The 20,954-nt window shown below is 43.7% G+C and overlaps 2 protein-coding genes across 4 annotated transcripts in view; one reads left to right on the top strand and one right to left on the bottom strand.

Annotated features, from left to right (window-relative positions):
• Positions 1-11,377, top strand: part of TPGS2 (tubulin polyglutamylase complex subunit 2) — a 66,518-nt gene extending 55,141 nt beyond the window's left edge. For both annotated transcript variants that reach the window (XM_040264879.1, XM_040264878.1), the window contains 3 exons: positions 4,772-4,885; positions 6,394-6,554; positions 7,868-11,377. In XM_040264879.1, coding sequence (XP_040120813.1) covers positions 4,772-4,885; positions 6,394-6,554; positions 7,868-8,098 — 506 coding nt within the window. In that variant the 3' untranslated portion in view covers positions 8,099-11,377. The remainder of the gene's footprint in view (positions 1-4,771; positions 4,886-6,393; positions 6,555-7,867) is intronic.
• An 8,491-nt stretch (positions 11,378-19,868) lies between these two features.
• FHOD3 (formin homology 2 domain containing 3) overlaps positions 19,869-20,954 on the bottom strand; it is a 527,184-nt gene continuing 526,098 nt past the window's right edge. Inside the window, exon 25 of one of the 2 annotated variants that reach the window (XM_040264875.1) lies at positions 19,869-20,451. In XM_040264875.1, coding sequence (XP_040120809.1) covers positions 20,369-20,451 — 83 coding nt within the window. In that variant the 3' untranslated portion in view covers positions 19,869-20,368. The remainder of the gene's footprint in view (positions 20,452-20,954) is intronic. The other variant, XM_040264876.1, reaches the window with a different exon arrangement.

Raw genomic sequence — 20,954 nt, 5'->3', positions numbered from 1 at the left:
TGTGCATCCCAGAAAATGTTAAATCCCCAAACTGGACTAATTTGATTCCAGTATTAATATCCTAGGGGGCCTGGCATTCACTCACAGACAGACATTCACTCTAGAGAAATGTTCTGAAATTGACTGTGTTAATGGTTGCACACCTCTGTACATACACTAAAACACGTCGAATTGTACACTTTTGAGTAAATGTATGATAGATGAATTACATATCAATATAAAATTTATATAAAGGTAAACTTCTTCCCTAAAAGAAGAAAACATTATCTTAGACCCCATTGTTTTCATAAATAATTTTTCAAAAATAATCCTCCTGAATATGAACCAGGCACATAAATAAACACAACACCATGAACAAGAACTAGCACAAAAAATGTAACAGGAGGAGATCCACTGGTACTCCCAAGGATGAAATTATTAGGCACAAGCTGTAAGACAATGTGCTAATGTGCAAATGAAGGTAAAACTAAAAATTCAACAAAGAACTAGTAACAGGGAGATCAGCCCTGGGTGTTCTTTGGCAGGAATGATGCTAAAGCTGAAACTCCAGTACTTTGGCCACCTCATGCGAAGAGTTGACTCATTGGAAAAGACTCTGATGCTGGGAGAGATTGAGGGCAGGAGGAGAAGGGGACGACAGAGGATGAGATGGCTGGATGGCATCACTGACTCGATGGACGTGAGTCTGAGTGAACTCCGGGAGTTGGTGATGGACAGGGAGGCCTGGCGTGCTGCGATTCATGGGGTTGCAAAGAGTCGGACACAACTGAGCGACTGAACTGAACTGAAGTAGATTTGACCTTATGATTCTGGTCATAAGGCATACTATCTTTCAAACAGATCAGAACTTGTGCAAATAATACTCTAAACTCTGAGGAAAGAGGACTAGAGAGTAACCAGATATAAGCAGAAACTGGAGTGGCATCTACAAATGGCAGAAGGGAATCACACTGAATGATTTTCCTATTTTTATAACTTTTTGCCTGAGGGTAAACCCCAGATAGCATCAGTCAGGGCTGCTAAAACTTGGTAGGAGCCTGGAGTCTACATTTTTTATTTCATCCAAGATGAAATAGCAGAAACCAATCTTCCCACCCGGAACAAAAAACAAAAACAAATGTAAAAAAAAAGTAAAACAATGGATTTCAAGATAGCATCATGCCGGCAAGGGTGATGAGTTCTGAAAGATGGGAAACAAATGAGGTGACCCCTAGCTTATTATCTGCAAGTTTCCCGTTGACAGCATAGAGAGGGAAACCCAAGCAGAACCTGTTGTACCTGTTAACTAAGAAGAACTAAGAGCCCAGTTGGCTGAAGACAGCTCACAGGACTGAGTAACAGGGAGGAACGAGCTGCACAGAGAACTGCCGAGGATCCTCCTCAAGTATTCAGCAGAGAACTGAGGAGCAGCTGCCTGTGAAGATGCTACCCGAGGCCCAGGGACAAGACCACCCGGTGATGAGCGGGAACAGCGCCTGGTGCCTGTTTCTACAGCCAGGCTGAGACGCATCGCAGCTTACACAACTAGAGTACTCAGAAGGGTCCCGCCTCAGGAATGGGGAAAAATTGCCCTAGGTTAAATACGGTCTTGGGTTCTGCCTGACGAATACTACAACCCCAAAGTATCTGTTTTCACATAATTTAACTATCATAGAACAAAGATCAATGATATTTGTAGAAATATAAAAATATAAAGCACTCAACAATGCAAAAGTAACAATTTCTGGCATCCAATCAAAGATTAGCAGGCATGCAAAAAAGAAGGAAAAAAATAACTGTAAGGAGGAGAAAAATTGATTAGTTGAAACCAATCCAGATTTGAGATACCGTTTAGAATGAGCAGGTGCAGATTTAAAACAGTCGTTGCTATATTCAATATGTTCAAAAATTTGTACAGACATAGAAGTTAGGAAAAAAACAAATTGAAAGTTACCTTTTAGAGATGAAACTAGTGTCTGAGATGAAAAATACACTGGATGGGACTAACAATAACTTAGACCTTGCTAAAGAAAAGACTGGAGAACTTAAAGACTTAACAGTAGACAATCCAAAATAACACAAAAAAATTAAAAAATTCTTTTCATGAAAAGAACATCAGTGAACTGAGGGACAGCAAATGGTGTAATATATGTCTAATTGGAGTCCCTGAAAAGAGTCCCTGTAATTGGGCCAGCAAATAATATTTCAAGAAATGGTGGCTCAAAACTATACCAATTTCATGGAGACTTAAACCATATCTAAGAAGCTCAACAAGCTAGGAATAAGAAACATAAACAAATAATATTAAGAAACATAATCAAATTGCTCAAAATCAGGGATGAAGAGAAAATCTTAAAAGCTGTTAATGGGGAGAGACAGTTCCATACAAAGGAAAAAAGATAAGGATAATGGCATATTTCTCATTGGAAATAATTCAGTCAAGATAAAATACTGGGGAGTGGAAGCGATAAATTGGGAGATTGGGATTGACACACACTACTATATATAAAACAGGTAACTAATAAGGACCTATTGTACAGCACAAGAAACTAATCAGTATTCTGTAATGACATATATGGTAAAAGACTCTAAAAAAGAGGATAATATATAACTGATTCACTTTGCTGTACACTTGAAACTAACATTATAAATCAACTATATACCAATTTTTAAAAGTTAAGAGAATACTCATACTAGACCAGAAGAGAAAATAGATACATAAAAAAATAAAAGTGTTCTTTAAGCAAATTCAGTTGATTAAAACAAGATAAAATACTCAGAGGAAAAAAGTGTCAACCTAGAATGCTAAACCCCTTTCAGACATTCTAAATTCTTTCAAAAACAAAGGCCTTTTAAAAAAGCAGTCTAGCAATGGCCATTCTACTGTGTGGGTGTCTGTCCACATAATAAAAGGACTTGGTCAAAAGGATGTGTACGGAGATGATTACTGTAGCATTTGCAGCAGAATAATGTTGGGTGAATGCCTATCAGTAGAGGGCTGGCAGGGTAAATTAGGGGGCACCCACTTCCACAGTCAGGCAGGCAGCCATTAACACATTAGAATTACAAATCCTTAGAGGGCTTTCCACATGGTACTGTTATATAGAAGGTAAGATTTAGGTAACCTGTATAGTACCCAATTTTTATATAATAAACAATCTTGAAAAAATTTAGATGTATACCTATATGTGTGTCTAGGACCATATGAAATGAGGAAAGCCATGTTTTAAAAAGAAAAACCTTTTTAGTTAAAAATATAAATACTAATGCACTTATATAAAATTATATACATAGGTTGGAGAAGGAAATGGCAACCCAATCCAGTATTCTTGTCTGGAAAATTCCATAGACAGAGGAGCCTGGCAGGCTACAGTCCATGGGGTTGCAAACAGTCGACTACGACTGAGCGACTGTGCACACATATACTTAGGTGTATGTATAAATCAAAAATATTGTTCTTATATACTCTGTTTTATCCAGTCTCTCCTAGGTTTGTAAACCTTCTCCACCCAGTCACTAATACTAATCTTTATTCCATAATTGCTATAATGAAAGAAGCAGGAGAGGCTTCTGATGCTTGCATTTCTAAGAATATATCTGTTTTCTGTTACACCATGATATTTGGTTTCTAGGTTTGTATTTCTAACAAAGCCAGACTTAGCGTTAATTATAACGTTATAATTATAATATGGGCTTCCCTGGTGGCTCAGTGGTAAAGAATCTGCCTGCCAATGTACAAGACAAGGATTTGATCCCTGGGTTGGGAAGATCCCCTGGAGGAGGAAATGGCAACCCACTCCAGTACTCTTGTCTGGAGAATCCCAGGGACAGAGAACCTTGGGGGGCTATAGTCGATAGGGTCACAGAGAGTCAGAGACAACTGAGCGCACACACACACAATTATATTATGCTTATGTGTGCTTGGTCACTCAGTCGTGTCCAGCTCTCTCCGACCCCATGGCCTGTAGCCCAGCAAGGTCCTCTGTTCATGGGATTCTCCAGGCAAGAGTACTGGAGTGGGTTACCATTTCCTCCTCCAGGGGATCTTCCCAACCTAGGAATTGAACCTGGGTCTCCAGCATTGCAGGCAGATTCTTTACCTTCTGAGCCACCCTAGGACTCATGTCCTTAACTAAATCTGTTATTAATTAATGACAGTAACTAATATTTATTGAGTATGGGCTTTATATAAAATTCCTGACAGTCTTCACGAAAACTCTATTAGGTACACATTCAGTTCAGTTCAGTCACTCAGTCGTGTCCGACTTATCACTGCTTAAAACTAAGTAATCTAAGGAACTCAGACATTGCATAATTTGCCAAATGTTGTATAGTCGATAATTGACAAAAGGCACAGACACAAAATACTTTAATAGGGTCATAATCGCAAATATACCCTTTAGACATAAGAAGCAGGATTCTAATCAAAAGATCATAAAGTGCTATAAACGAGGGGAAAGCAGTTATCTGGGGAAGAAGAAATTGTTGTGATTGCTCTGACTTCACGCGTCCCGGGAAGTTCACTTTGGTGTCATCACGCCACCTTCCCCCAGATTCCGTGACGCTGTCTATTGTAACAGCGGAGCCCTGACAGAAGGCTCAGACCGAGAACAAGACCCAGGGCGTTTAGAGCGGACAACACATTTGGTCCACATTCGAAAATGATGGTTAAGGATATGTTTGAGATAAGGCTTTTTTTCCCCTCTGTTTTTTTCATCCTAGCAAAGCTGGATGAGTAAGTGTGTTTGAGCTGAGTGTGTTTAAACATTACCACTAACTTCTGGATTTGCAGCCAGTGAGAACCAGCAAGAGAAGCCTCACTTTGATTCTCGCAGTGTGATATTTGAGTTGGATCCTTGCAACGGGAATGGGAAGGTTTGCCTTGTCTACAAAAGAGGGAAACCAGGTAAGGATCATGGCAGGCGCAGTTCTGTAGCTTGGGAATGGCCTTGGCTGACCTTGCCCTCCAGCCATCACACAGAAGACACGCTCCTCCCTGACCTCCTGAGATGCTGCAGGGACTCAGGTAGATGCCAAGAGAAAGCCCGTTAGGGCCTCTCTAAGCCATCCCCTCTCCAGGCCCATTACTGGAGTCTTTTTAAGGTACTGTCATTTGTTAGTTACTGCAGAGTAATAAGATTAGGATAGTAAGTGAATAAAAAGTAAAAGAAATAGTTACTCTGTTTATAACTCCTCTAGCTAGTTCACGTGTTAGAAAAGCATCCAGGAAAAGCATTGTCTTATACTTTTTTGTGAAGGGTGTCTAACTAATAAAAACCTGAATTCCTAGACCTCAGTCTAAGAGGAAAAGGCTATGGCCTCCTGTGCAGTGGCCACCACTGGACAGCAGCTCAGTCCCAGGGGTGGACAAGGTCCAGCCCTCTTCAGGTACCTCTCTGCCTGGGGGGTGAGAAGACACACCAGGATTTACCTCCGGGGGAAGAGGAGACCGTCTCCCGCTGGAGGGGTCTTTGTGAAGCAGCCTTTGGGCTGCATCCCGAAATATGGGTCAGAATGAGATATGGGTGATGAGGGTGGGGCAAAAGGGGGCATCCATGCAAAGAGATGGGTAAAAGCCATGCCATGGGACAGTGCAACTTATCTGGGGGGAATGACAGGTAATTTTAGTTCACCGGCCACTTGGTTCATCTTGTGGATGAGGGGAGATGATGCCAGAAGCCCTTCATGCTGAGTTTTGAAAGCCAGGTGAAGGAGTTCGGACATTCTGTGGAAGTACGGGGGGACTCAAGGTCATTTAGCACAAATACGGCAGGGTTCAAGTGAAAGTGTGACCACGAGTAGAACTAGAAGAGGGAGTTACTGGAGGACGGATGCCCTTTAGGGAGATGTCACAGCCAGTAGAGAGGAGATGAGATGAGGAGATGAGATGAGGAGATGAGCTAGGAGAGACCTCCACAGTGGTAAGGATGGATGGTCAGAAGCAAGTGAGAGGCAGGAGCTGGTACAGTAATGCTTCTGCTCAGCCAGCACAGCACTGCACAGGCAGGAGTCCCAGGAGAGGGGTGGTTTCTGCTAATTCCTGCCAGACCTCCTGAGAAAGCCAGGGCTGCTCGGAGTGTCTCTCCATCAGGAAGGCTGAGCCCACAGCCTGTAGCTGCTGGGGGAGGGGAAGCATCGTGTCCACACAGGAAAGCAGCGCTGCTTAGGCAGCCTGAGTGCACGGATGGCCAGGGCCCAGCGATAGGTCAGTTGGCTGACCGATCAAGAGCTCGTAAAAGAATACCAAAGAAGCCACTGGAGAATGGAGCTGGGAGGCTAGAAGGGAAAACTGGCAACTTTTACATTCCTTCTACTGTTGACATTTGTTTTGACCATGAGTAGATGTTGACTTTATAGATAAAAGGAAAAGTGTTAAGCCATCCCTTCCTTTATGTCTTCTGTCTACTGTTTCAGGATTAGCACAGGACACTGAGATCTGGTTCCTGGACAGAGCGTTATACTGGCATTTTCTCACAGACACATTTACTGCCTATTACCGCCTGCTCATCACTCACCTGGGCCTGCCCCAGTGGCAGTACGCCTTCACCAGCTATGGCATTAGCCCTCAGGCCAAGGTAAGGAAGGACTCCCTGTCATCTCAAACTGCAAAACGTATTACAGTCTTCTGAGGAGATGCCTAAATTGCAGAGTCCTAACTTCCTCATCTGATTCTGCAGATCTGGGTAGAGCCCAGGAACCTGCATTTTCAATAAGCAAAGTAGTTCCTTCCAATTCAGGTGGACAACAGCACTTTATACTAATCTAGTTAAGTGGTCCCCAGCCTTGGCTAGTCCTCAGACTCATCTGGGGGGTTTTAATTTCTAATGAATTGGGGCAGGGGCAGGGCTTAGGTTTGATGGCTTGTTTTGGATTCACAGTACATGCACACACAAGAACAGAGAACAATCAATTTCTTATTCTCTGGCTCCTCATCCACCCACTTCCCCACCAGCAGCCGCTGTTGGTTTCTCTTGTGCCCTCACTGAGCTATGTTGTTGGATAGAAACCACACACGCATACAGTTTGGGGTTCGTTTTCTCTAAGTCACAAGTGTGATACACTGTTCACATTGTTCTGCACCTTTTCACTTAATTGCACACTGGAGCTCATTCCCTGTCCATATATAAAGAGCTGTCTCTTTCATTGATATGCAGTATTTCAAAATATGGATGTGCCTCATTTATACTATAGATCTAGGTACCATTTTAAACATACAAATTTCAGATAATGCTGATAGACTGCCTTCTTTGAGAACACCAGGTGTGTCGAGAACTTTTGACCGGGTGGCGAAAAATGAGGGGCTCAGTTCCCTGTATGTATTCATCAAGGGGACCTCACTCACTCAAATGGCACATGGTGATGACATCATCCAGGCAACACAGTGGGTGGTTATTATCAATGAACACCAGTAAGTGTCGATGCCCTTTGCCTTCAGCTGCCCGGAAAGCCTGCAGGGAAGAGAGCAGGCGGCTCCCCTCAGCAGAGCCGGCTCTGGTCTTGGTCTGCTCTTTCCCCATGGGAAGGATGCTACCCAGTCCACCCGAGGGGCAGAGGCTGGTGTGAGGGCAGAACAGTCAGGACACTATGCCCTGTGCCTTGGGGACCTAGCATCCCAGGCTCAGGGCTCACTACATTAGAAGGAAGCACAGTTACTCAGATTCTTCATCCTCATCCCGCTCTATTTAAAGGTTAAAAGACCCCATAAAGCATTGTGTGTCTTCCTTTTTACCCAAAGGAAGTGCTGATAGATTTTAGAGGCAGTTTTCATGAAAACTTTTACTCTCTGCCTCATCTCCCCAGCTCTCTACCCCTATATCGCCACTAAAGAACATGAGCACATGCTTGTCTCCTTTGAATTGTGACCATCTCTCCCAACTCTGCCTTACAGCAATGGTTCAACATGTATAAACCCATCACCTACAACACAAACCTCCTCACTGAAGAGACCGACTCCTTTGTGAACAAGCTGGATCCTACCAAAGTGTTCAAGAGCAAGAACAAGACCATAATCCCCAAAAAGAAAGGGCCTGTTCAGCCTGCAGGCAGCCAGAAAGGGCCCTCAGGTCCTGCTTCCACCTCTAAATCCTCCTCTGGGTCTGGAAACCCTGTCCGGAAATGAGCAGCCCCCTCCGCCTCCCCACCTGCCCCACAGTGGTGATGTCCATGCACAGATGCCCTGGGCATGACCCAGCCTCAGAGTCTGTGTGTGGAACCACAGTCCTCTCTCCGTCTGCACTTGATCTCAGCCGAAAGGCTGAGAAGCGATTCCTCTCCCTGTCTGAATGACAGAATACTAGGCCTTTTACTCCCATTGGCCTGAGCCAGGAATTGGAAGGTCATACTCAGGTCTCCCCAAGAATCCTTCCACATACCCATTACAGCAGGTTGCGCCATCTGCTGCTCCTAGGAGATTTGAGGAATGTAAGGTTTTATGTAAGTGACTAAGTAGATCTGTTAAGAGCTTTCTTCTCTTTCTACCCCAACCCCCAACCCCTCAGCAGTAATTATAGAGGTTCTCCAAAGAAACCACTGGTTTTGACCTAGGAGGCATTAGAACTATGCTGTTTAATTGGTAGCCACTTTTAAAGCAGCTAAATTTAAACCATATTAAAAATTCAGTTCCTCAGTTTTATTAGCCACATTGGAATATTTGTGTGGCTAATGGATTCTATATTAGACACCACAGAGATGATGAAACATTTCTATCATTGCAGAAAGTTCTGTTGGGTAGGTAGCACTACATTAGAATATTTTTGCATTACCTTTACTCAGATCAGTTCATTTTTGTTAGAGAATATTGAACACTCTCACAATCTGATGGGTTATAATGTTCCATGTAAAATCCTGAAGATACATTTTTATGTTTTTTATATCCTTCCCCATAAGCAAATCTTGCTTTGCTCATTTTTAATTTTCTATAAAGTTTTTCATCTTCATCAGTTTTCTATAGTTTCTTGTTTCCAGTTTTTTGACGTGATATTTGCACATTTGCCAAAATTATCTTTCTCACATTGTTTTTTTTTTTTAAGAAGTGATTCTACTGTACCATGAAAACAAAACCTCCCAAGCATTGCTTTGCCAGGATTCTTCATGAAGAATTTTGATGAAATCAGTTGCTATTGACAGGAGTTTCCACCTGCTCTGCCTACTCACAACTGCTCAGCAGTTCATGGAGTGGCAGAAGAGGGTAGAGAGGAACCCAGGTGTCAAGGATAATAACTGAGGTTTAGTCTTCCGCAAGTACTTTTCTTCCAGAACTCATCAGAGGGAGAACCAGCCAGTGCCAGAGGAGAGAGCTCAGCATTTGGCTGCTTCCCGAAGTCAAGGCTAGAAGGGGACTGAGAAGTTGTGTTGTCTGCCACTGTGGTAGGTTTGCATCCTCTAGTGCTTTCAGAGCCCCTGAATTTTTTCTGCATCAGTCCTGGCCCAATTCTGGATTTCACAAACGAAGCAGCAGAGGAGCCACCAAAGCCACGGTGCCCTTGACACCAGCGACAGTCAGCTGGAGTCCTCAGAGGGCTTGTGGACAGAAGCGGGTTCCACCGCGGAAAGGTTTGAGGGCTGTCTCAGGAGGAGCAGAGCAGTAAAGAGCAGGGCTGGCTACCTATACAGAGCCCAGTGCAGAATTGGGATGTGGGGCCTTTTCTCCAAAAGCCAGTAGACAGTACCATGAAAAGCACTAAAATGTTTTCCCTTTCTTCTCACAACTTGTTACAGATTTTTTTGTTTGATACTCGATGCTATTCCAGGAAAAATTAAAGTGTTAAATTATTACAATTTTATCATTCATCTGTCTACTTTTGGGCTATTACAGTTTTAAATACCACTATAAGAGAATTTAATTCATATTCAGAGTCAGCAAAATCACACAATTATTTCATATCTGTTGTATGTATATATGTCTCATTCTTACCAAAACAGTGGAGACAACACACAAAACTAGCTCAACCATTATTTCACTTTTTGATACGTACACAGTCTCTCTCAACTTACCAGGGAGTAAGGAAGGACTGAAAGAGAAATTAGGAGCTGCGCTCGGTTTTCCTTTTCTTCTGTGTCCTCGTTTCAGTGTGAGTGGTTGGCTACTACAGGAACGGAACATGAGTAGGAAGGGAAAGGTATGGGTTCCACAGTCACGCATGCTTCTTAGAACGCCATCTCCGCCTCTGTGTATTTGAAAGAAATCTGGTTCAGATAGAAAGCACGACCTCTGGGGCCTCGTGTCCTCACTTTCTCAGCTGTAGACATGACAAGCTTGCCTTAAACTCTGCCTCCCTTCATGTATGTAGGCCCGTTGGAATTCTGTTCTCATGAGAATCACAAAGGCTGTAAGTGAAAGAGGTGGTAAGAACAGGGGACTAACACACTGCACGTATTCCCCCTGCTCACGCGTACACACCTTTGTCTCACCATACCTTGACTTACACAAGTTCAGAGACAAAACTAGGAATTTCAAGGCAGTGGCAGGAGAACATTAAACCAAAGTAAGACCTTCTGAGAGCGGGGGCCTTGCATGACTGTGCAGATCACACGCACGTGAAGCTGGCCCTGGTGAAGGAGGAAGGGAGCACCCCTGGTTAAAGACTCCAGACAACAGGTTAAGAGGATTAAGGGGGAAAAGCTCACCAGGATGACAGTGTTTTTAAACTAAAGCAATTAAAATGGCATTAGGCACTTGTATCAGAGAAGGCAATGGCACCTGACTCCAGTACTCTTGCGTGGCAAATCCCATGGACAGAGGAGCCTGGTGGGCTGCAGTCCATGGGGTCTCTAGGAGTCGGACACGACTGAGCGACTTCACTTTCACTTTTCACTTTCATGCTTTGGAGAAGGAAATGGCAACCCACTCCAGTGTTCTTGCCTGGAGAATCCCAGGGAGCCATCTCTGGGGTCGCACAGAGTCGGACACGACTGAAATAACTTAGCGGCAGCAGCAGCAGCAGCAGACACTTGTATAAATCAATCGCCCAGGAGAGAGTCTGTGCTGGAGCCGCAGAATGAGAATGAAAGCAGGATGCCTCACGACACACCGATGCGGCTCAGATTGTGCATGAAGTCCACGTGGTCGTGCTGCTCACACCCTGAAGCAGGGAGGCGCCCAGGCCAAGGCCGGCACGACAAGGCGCAGCTTGCAGAGGGGAACCCACAGGACAACTCTTGGAGCTGCCCTCCCCAAATGTGGACATGCATCAGTGTTGCTGAGGTTGGGTGCAGAAAACAAGATGCCCAGGTCTCCTCCAGACCTCCAAAATCAAAATTGTGAGGAAAGATTCCAAGCATCAGGACCTTAAATCAGCCACAATGATGACAAATGTTCACAGGCTGTCAAACTTTCTATTTAACGGGTCTGGGTGGTTTTGCTTTCATTGCATGGAGAAATCAAAATATTTTCAGTCCAGTGAAGCATACACAATGATTGGAACAGAAGAACCAAGGGACCTTTTAGTTTCTGTTTGAAATACATCCATTTTTAAAACTTTTTATCATGGAGAGTTTTAAACATTTACAAAGATAGAATAGTATAATGAATCCCCATCTATCCATCACCTGGTTTCAACAACGACCAACCTATGATCTATCATATTTTATCTATACCTGTTCTTTACTCCTTTAATTTTTAAATAATTCCATTTTTAACTTAGCTGTTGGTTTTTAAGTTATACTTCTTTGCATTCTGTTTTAGCGGTTGCTCTAGGGATTACAATATTAACTTTTCTGTTCAGTAGACACGTATGTACAGTGTCCCCAGTAGCCGCATTTCTGTAGTTAACTCCGCCTCCTTGACTGGAGTTGACGACACTGGGTAAGGACCAATTGAAACTGGGATGCTATGATGAATTTCCTTCTTTGGCTTAAGCCAACCCAGACTGGATTCTGTCTTTGCCACCAAGCATTCTCTGGTTAACACATCAGCCTTCATTATGGAGTTATTGTGAAGATTAAGTACGCAAGTGAGAACTTAAAGGCTGGTCCCTTCCTCCCTTGTAACATGACTGTAATCTTTCTAGCCGTTAGCTTTGTACATGACCCAGGCTCTGCCTACTGCCCCACTCACTTTCCTTCCAAAACACCAGTGTGGTTCCCCCTTCTGTGACTTTACACCTGTGGTTTCCTACCTGTGGTGCTGGCCAGCTGCCTCACGTCTTCCTCCCCAAGTCCAGCTCCAGTCCGCCTCCGCCTCAGAGCATCGGAGAAGCTGAGTCCGCAGGGAGAGCCCACTCCGGGGGAGCACTTTGCTCCATTACCGTGATCGTCTTGCCTTGTCTCCTCTGCATCCTCAGTGGTTGTTGAGACAGAGGGTTACCACTGCAAGCCATGCTGCTTAGTGTGGAGCCATGTGAAACAGTAGTAGATTACACTTAAAATCAATTAATTCACAATTTTGTGCTGAATTAGGAGCTGCCACATACTTAACATCCAGGATAGACCAACAGAAACAGATCACCCAATAATGAGAAAAAATAAAAAGCTGTGGAAATGCTTAAATATTCATTTAAACTCTCAAAATGCAACCACTGCTGTATTTTAGAGGCAGGACATCCTCATCTAGCTCAGAGACCACCTCTTTCAGAAGACTCTGTCATAGTGAAATCTGCTGCTTAAATGCCCATGTCTTGGCATCTGAACCACATCTCCCAGCCTGCCTCTTGTTTATCAGTGTCCCTTGTGGTTTCAGAAGTGGGATCTTTGTGGTTACACATCCTTACATTTCCTACAGCACCCAACACCTGAGCCTTGACCAGTACGCACTCTGGTAAATGCAGCACTTAGCAACAGCCAAACAATTCATCTCACATAGATAATATCGAGAGCAGGCCTGAATGCAATAGTGAGGACCATGGTGAAAACAATGCAAGACCTGAAACGGTGCTTTGTAAAGCTTTATTACAGGGTGGATTTGGCTCTTGGAGATGTGTGCTCAGCCATGGCATATATCTCTGGGTCGCACACACAGCCCTGATGTGGACTCTGCCGAGGAGATGGTATGTCATCTAGGTGGGATGTGTTGGGAGAGAAGAGTGTGTATTTGATGGATGGCAGTGAACATCAATCACAGAATTCTCCACCAAGGACAGGGACCCACAAGGCTCAGAATACAATATAGGCAGGCAATGGACATAGCTTCTTAAACACTGTTCTTAAGGTCTTGATGAACAGCACCCCAAAGCAATTTTATACACAATTTCACATGAAAATCTTTAAGTAGAATGAATAAACAGCAACAAGCACATAACAAGATGTGTCCTCTCAGACCTGTGATGTCCAGTACAGTCGTGACTAGCCACAGATAGCCATTAAACTTAAAATTCAAAATTCTGCTCTTGTCACATTTCAAGTGTTCTGTAATCATGTATGTCTATTTGAATAGGGCAGATATAGAACGTTTCCATCATCATCAGAATGTTCTATTGGGCAGCCCTGTCTTGGACTATGCATGGCTTATTTTCACAAGTTCTCAGAATAACTGCTGCAAAGCCCTTTTGTAACATGCTATATTCAACAAAGAGTTTCCCTGGTGGCTCAGTGGTAAAGAATCTGCTTGCAGTGCAGGGGATGCGGGTTTGACCCCTTGGTTCGGAAGATCAAATGGCAACCTATTCCAGTATTCTTGCCTGGAGAATCCCATGGACAGAGGAGCCTGATGGACTATAGTCCATGGCATCGCAAGAGTCGGACACAACTTGGCAATTAAACCACCACCACCACCATATTCAACAAAGAACAGGGCCATTTACTCAACTTCAGATACTTTTCTAAGATACAGCATCCTTTAATGAGTCAGCATGTCACTGCGTACCTTGGAAAAGAGGCCCGCTGTCCTGGCTGCAGAGCGGCCTGTGTGGGTTCTGGGCTTTCCCCTACATTGTAGACAAAGGCCCCAAAGGAGCTCAGCCTCTACGGCTCTACAGTGTCTCCAGCGTGGAAAGCTGAGGGAGGTGAAGGAGCAGATTCCCTGCGTCTTTTTTTTTTTTTTTAATAGTAAAAGATGTTCAAGCTGCATCTTAAAGCACTTCATCTCTTCGGCCCTCCCAGGGAGCAGGTGGGCCCGACTGAGAACACGCTCCTGAGCTCACAAGTAACCACTCGAGAAGTGACACTTCTCAGATCACCGACTTTTCCTCTGGGGATCAGTCACCTCCTTTTCTCATGACAGAAAGAGTATCTTGGAGATCCACCAGAGCAGGAACCCAAACAGTCCTCAGGACAGTTCCAGGCCAACAGAGGGAGAGACCTCATCCCTCAAGACAGAGCAGTGAAGTAAAGCCTCTGAAGAAACAGCTTACTCTTGCCAAGGCTCCAGTTCCCAACTCAATACTTGTGTTATTTTTAAGTGAGGCCACCCCTTGGGCGAGACAGAGCTCTAGACTGCACTTGAGGGTCTTGTGTTTCAATATCTGGGGGCTTCTGAGGCATACCTGCTCCCACAGGGGGCTTGGGACTGTGTCCACCCAGGTTTGAGACAGAGGGTTGGGATTTTATTGATAGAATATATGCTTACTGAATCACTTAATGAGAAACGCCATTTTCCTTTAAACATGTGATTCTAAACAGACTGCTGAGGCCTTAATTATCATCTTCACAAAGCATGATTTTGGCCACTGAAAAAATGGGAAATCACCTTCAACATTTTTCTATAAACACAAGCTTGTTAAGTTTACTTTCACCCAAAGGTGATGTCCTATTTTCTAATGTTAATTTAGCAAGTTGTTTAAATTTTCATAACCTTCACAAGTTTCAGGACAAGTTTTTCTTCCACAGAGAAATAGACAAGCTTTTTTTCATACCACCTGCTGATGGGCTGCTGGATTAGAACCCATTTTCCTCTATGAGACTGCACTTCTGAGGATGGTTTATACTGGGGATAAGTGTGTTGTGTTAGCCACTCAGTGATGTCCAACTCTTTGCAACCTCAGGGACTATGAGCCCACCAGTAGTATCTTCTGGTCCATGAAAGTGGGTTGCCATTCCCTTCTCCAAGAGATCTTCCCAACCCAGGGATTGAACCTGAGTCTCCTGCATTGCAGGTGGATTCTTTACCATCTGAGCCACAAGGGAAGCCCAAAGATGTGTCTTGTCAGAAGTGGGATTGCCACTTCCAATCTCATAGCTAATCTGAGCCAGGAAGCTCTCTGATGTTGACTGAATTGCTCTAATTCTGTAGCCAGGTCTACCACTCAGATGTGTGTTGAGCTCCAGTCAAAACGACCTCAACCAGCATGATACTGGATGCTTGGGGCTGGTGCACTGGGATGACCCAGAGAGATGGTATGGGGAGGGAGGTGGGAGGGGGATTCAGGATTGGGAACACGTGTACACCCGTGACAGATTCATGTTGATGTATGGCAAAACCAATACAGTATTGTAAAGTAAAATAAAGTAAAATTAAAAAAAAAAAGAACATCTTATTTCTCAGGGGCTGGATACAGCAGCTCCAAAAGCTTCCCCAGGCAGCCATCTCTTCCTGTACAGCTACCTTTCAGATTCTTACTTGAAACTTGGGGTTTACAAAAATACAATTATTCCACTGGGTACTTGATTCAGACATTTTTGGGGAAGGATGACTGTTTCTGTTTCTTAGCCCACTGCCCTGCCCAGAAGTACCTGACTGTCACCCAGCGGAACCCCCTCCCACAAAGCAGAGCAGTGTTGAAAGCCCCGCTGGGCAGAAGCTGTCAAGGGGCAAGGAGTCTCTGAAGGGAAATGAGCTTTCTGGAATTTTTTCTGATAGCGCAAAAGCCTGGGCCTCTGTTTAGCTGGGCCAAGTGGACAGTCCAGGTGCTGCGGGGACCTATCACAGTCCAAGAAGCCTGCTGCTCACACAGGGACAGAAGGTGTCCACTTACCTCCTGGTGGATTCATGCCATATCTGTAACGTGCTGTGCTCGTCCTCGGTGGAGTATCTTTTCTTCCAGTTTTACTGAGATATAATTGACATATAGCCCCGTATATGTTTAAGGTATACAGTCCAATGATTTGACTTACATACATCATGAAATGATTACACAGTAAGTTTAATCAACACCCATTTCATGTAGATGCAAAATTAAAGAAACAGGAAAAAGTATTTCTGTGATAAGAATGTCTAGGATTTACTCTCTAAACAACCTTATATATAACATACAGCACTGTTAATCATATTTATCATGTACATTACACCCCTAGCATTTACTTATAACTGAAACTTTGTACCTTTTGAAGGCCTTCCTCCAATTGCTCCTCCCCCCACCTGCTGCCTGTGGTAACCACAAATCTGACCTCTTTCTCCTAGAGTTTAAGTATAATTGAACTTCGCGTTAGTTCCTAGTATACAATATAGCCATTCAATGTTTCTATACATTTCAAAATATCACCATGATAAGTCTAGTTACCATATGTCACTGTAAAAAACTATTATGCAATTATTGACTATACTTCCCACTCTGTACATTTCATAGCTGTGACATTTATTTTATAACTGGAAGTTCGTACCTCTTAATTTCCCTCTCTTATTTCTCTCCTTCCAACCCTCCCCTCAAGCAACCACCTGTTTCCTCTGTATCTGTGAATGTGTTTTATTACGTTTGTTTTCATTTTTAGATTCCATACATAAGTAAAATCATACAGTTTTTGTCATTCTCTAATTTTACTTACCATAATACTCTCTAGTTCCATCCCTGTTGTCACAATGGCAAGGTTTCATCTCTTTATGACACACACACCACTCAGTGTGTGTGCACATAGATATCGCATCTTTTCTGTTCCTTCATCTATTGATGGGCACTTAGGTTGCTTCCAATTTGGGCTATTATAACTAATGCTACAATAAATATAGGGGTGCACATATCTTTTCTGATTAGTGTCTTTGCTTTCTTCAGATGAGTGCCCGGGAGTGGAATCACTAGATCATATCAGTTCTATTTTTAATTTTTTTGAGGAGCCCATATCCTATTTTCCACAGAAGCTATACCAATGTGCATCCCCACCAACAAGGTTTCCCTTTTCCACATATTCCCCAACACTTGTTATTTGTTGTCTTATATTTTATAAGAACCATTCTAACAGATATTTCACTGTAGCTTTGATTCGCAGTTCTCTGGTGATTAATGATGTTGAGCATCTTTTCAGATGCCTGTTGGCCATCTGTTTGTTTTCTTTGGAAAAATGCCTATTCATAATCAGGTTTTTTTTTTCCTTGCATTGAGTTGTAGACGTTCTTCCATATTTTGGATATTAACCCCTCATCAGATACATTGTTTGCAAATGTCTTCTCCCATGCTGTAAGTGGTCATTTCATTTTGTGTATAGTTTCTCTCAATGTGCAAAAGCTTTTGAATTTCATGTAGTCTCATTTGTTTATTTTTTGTTTCCTTTGCCTGAGCAATATATATATATATATATATATATAGCTAAGAGCTATATGTCAAAGAGCACACCGCCTATGTTTTCTTCTAGAAGCTTTGTGGTTTCAGGCCTTATGTCTAAGTCTTTAACCCATTTTGAGTTTCCTTCTGTGTATGGTGTGACAGCAGGCCAGGTTGACTCTTTTGCATGTAGCTGTCCATTTTTCCAACACTGTTTATGAGGCTATATCTTCCCCATTATATATTCTTGCCTCCTTTGTCACAGACTGACAATATAAGTGTGAGTTCATTTGTGGGCTGTCTATTCTGTTCCATTGATCTATGTGTCTGTTTTTTACTGGTTCCATACTGTCGATGACTGTAGCTTTGCAGTATAGTTTGAAATCAGGGACTATGATGCCTCTAACTTTGTTCTTTCTCGTGATCATTTTGGCTATTCAGTATCATTTGTGTTTCCATAAAATTTTAGAATTATTTGTTCTACTACTGTGAAACACACTATTGGTATTTTGATAGGGATTGCACTGAATCTGTAGATTGCCTGAGTGTAACAGCGTAGTTATTTTAATAGTATTCTTCCCATCTATAAGCATGGTATATCATTGTGCACCCTCCCCTCCACCCTAAACTCTCTCAGTAAGTTTATTTTTAAGTAGAAAAAAAAAAAAACCCTCAAGACTCCAAAGAAACTAAAACACAGGTATCTTTTTAAAAAAAGTATTTGCCTTTCTTTACCAGCAGTTTTGTAATTTCAACCCAGATTAAGAAATAGGCACAAGAATACTTATAGTGATGACCAGCACAATTAGCGACATCTCACACTGCAAAGTACTATTCACTTTAATGCTTCTCAAAAGTCTTTAAGAAATATTTAACTTCTTGAATTTAAAACACCAATAGAGGCAGACAGAATGAATGGCAACAAGGAGAGAGGAAATGAACTACAGAAGAAAATCACTCCGATTCACTAAAAACTACTAAACCAATTCCCAGTAAAAAGAGGCCTTCTTTACCTAGCTGTAACCAAGAAATTAGCTGACTTAGTTTGCTCCCTCTGAGAATATTTTAATCCCTAAAATAAAATTAACATTAGATTTATTCAGTCACTTCTTTCCAAATGTGACCTTTTATTCTACAGCAGTAACTCTCAGCAGAACACCAGGGACTCCTAGAAGGGCATCAAAATATTTGTTCATTAAATGCATGGAAAAAAAATTCATCTACCTTTTCTTTGCCCATCATGATCCCCAGTGATACAGAAATTCAATGTTCATATTCCAGGCTGAGGCTTGACAAACCACTAAACCACATGTAGAATATAATACACGTTATTTAGAATCATAAGGAAATAAACATTAATACCCTATGCACCTTTTTCAATAAAGTGATTAAATAAACTCAGCTGTCTGGAATACACAGACTTAACTCTTGCAGGTTCTTGGCTCTCTGGGGTACTCACGTATTATTTGACAAATGCCTGTTTGAAGAGCTCCCTGTCTCCCATAGAGTGAAGAGGCAGAAGGTTGCAGGGGGTGGGGTGGGTTGTCAAAATCACAAAGGCCAATGGGGTGAATATATTATCTTAGCTCTTCAGACCACATGACTGCATCCTGTCTCTACAGGACACCTGCCCAGATTCAGGAACACAGGATCACAGAGGTTCTGGAAGTGAGACACTGGTAGAATTGGTGACCTGACCATCTTTTGACACCACCCCCTTGAATACTGGGCTTCCCTGGTGGCTCAGATGGTAAAGAATCCGCCTGCAGTGTGAGAGACCTGGGTTTGATTCCTGTGTTGGGAAGATCCCCTGGAAAAGGAAATGGCCAATCCACTATTCTTGCCTAGAGAATCTCATGGACAGAGGAGCCTGGTGGGCTACAGTTCTTGGGGTCGCAAAGAGTCGGACATGACTGAGCAACGGCAATTGTTAACTGTCCCCTGTTTCCGGAGATGGAGGTTCTTCAGAGGGAGCCATGCACCCTGTGAGGGGCTGAGGGTCTCTGTGGAGCCCCTCAGAGTGGCTCTGTGGTTGACAGCCCCTCACAGCATCTTCCCCTCTAGACACCTGAGCTTCTGATGGCTGCGCCTGAGCACCAAGGACAGTACTTCTCATTCTGAATGTCTCCGCAGACAAAGCTTCAACTTTTCATTTTTCTTTTGGTGACTTAGTAAATTCTTTGAGAAAATGAATTTTTACATTAGAGGCCAGTGAGTGAGTTGCAGAATTCAGATTTTTTAAACGCTACTCTAGTTTTTGCTTCAGCATCACAAAGGAGCAAAAACACAGCATACAGGTAAGGTGATACATGGGAGGTTATTGCTGACCTGTACTGCCAGGAAGACCATGCCGAATTAATCTGGAGTTACAAAGAGCACACGTCAGCGTTTCTCACTCAATTAACAAATAAAAGGAAATCCAAAGGGCTTGGAGGCCATACGGAGTCAGGGTCCTTCTCATGAACCTGAGAAGAGGTTTTGTGGATCCAGAAGGAGCCGAGCCTATGGAGCTATTAAAGGTTCAATGCAGGAGAATAAAGGTTTCCAGTTACGGCATTAAACTTTGTTTATTTAGTATTTGAAACAGGGTGTACATTTATGAATTTATATAAACATTTATTAATAGTACATCTAAAATCCACAACCAGTAAACAATCTGTGCTTTCTTTTTTGGAGTTGACATCTGCATGTTTTGGTGTTGTGGAGGGACCCGGTCTGTGAACCTAACCAAACTGCCTCATGACCACGGTAACTGTGAAGTGATCTGCTCCTGCAAAGGGGCTGCTCCTGGCACAGAAAAGGTGTCACGCTTTGGAACTACTAAGCCAGGTGTCAAGGAAAGAAGAGACACACAGCGGACACGATGAAGAAAGTACAGGAAGGGGACGTCGGGATCCGAGTCACAAGCCGGGCGGTGACACCGAGACATGCGCGCCCCCCCTTCAGAAGCTTCAGGCGTTAGAGTCTCCGCACCTCCCACCGGAGGGGCTCCCCCCCAGCAGGAGCTCGCACTCGGCGCAGACACGCTTCTGAGGGCACCATGGGGGTCACAGCTGCAGCTCCGAGGTGCCCACCAGGCCCAGGGCCCGCGCTTCTTCCGGAGTCAGGCCGCTCTTCAGGGTCCTGCGCACTGCCGGGGCCAGAGACGAAGGGGCGAGAAGAGAGGGCAGTGTTAGCAGCCAGGCCCCTTCCCCAAGGAGCCACAGCGCTCACGACCCCCAGCCCGACCCTACCCCTGCTGAAGAGCCCCGGCTGACTGGCTGTTTTCAGGGCAGGAAAAAAAATCTAGGGGCTGCCAGAGGCTGCCCTGGAGATGACCCAGGCACCGCCCTGGAGAGTCAGGCAGAGAGGGGACTGCGTATGGGGAGTGGAGTGGGGATAGGCCCGCCCTGATGAGGTGTCTGAGAAAGGGTGCGAACTACAAAACGCAGGTGACATGCTGAGAGTGCAGCCTTTCCCAGCACAAGGAGCAGATCAGAGCTGTTAAGGAATTCCAGAGTATAGGAAAACACACGTTCCAGTGATGCAAATGAGGTGAGAGGATCCCGCAAATCTGCAGAGACGTACCTCTGCAGAGGCCCCAGAGCAAGGTGGTAACAGAACCCGGCACAGGGGGGGTCATCAGGATGAGTC

Source organism: Oryx dammah, unplaced genomic scaffold (genome assembly GCF_014754425.2).
Source record: "Oryx dammah isolate SB20612 unplaced genomic scaffold, SCBI_Odam_1.1 HiC_scaffold_22, whole genome shotgun sequence".
Taxonomy (NCBI): Eukaryota; Metazoa; Chordata; class Mammalia; order Artiodactyla; family Bovidae; genus Oryx; species Oryx dammah.
Note: the sequence above shows the minus strand (reverse complement) of the source record. Positions and strands in the feature narration are given on the sequence as shown.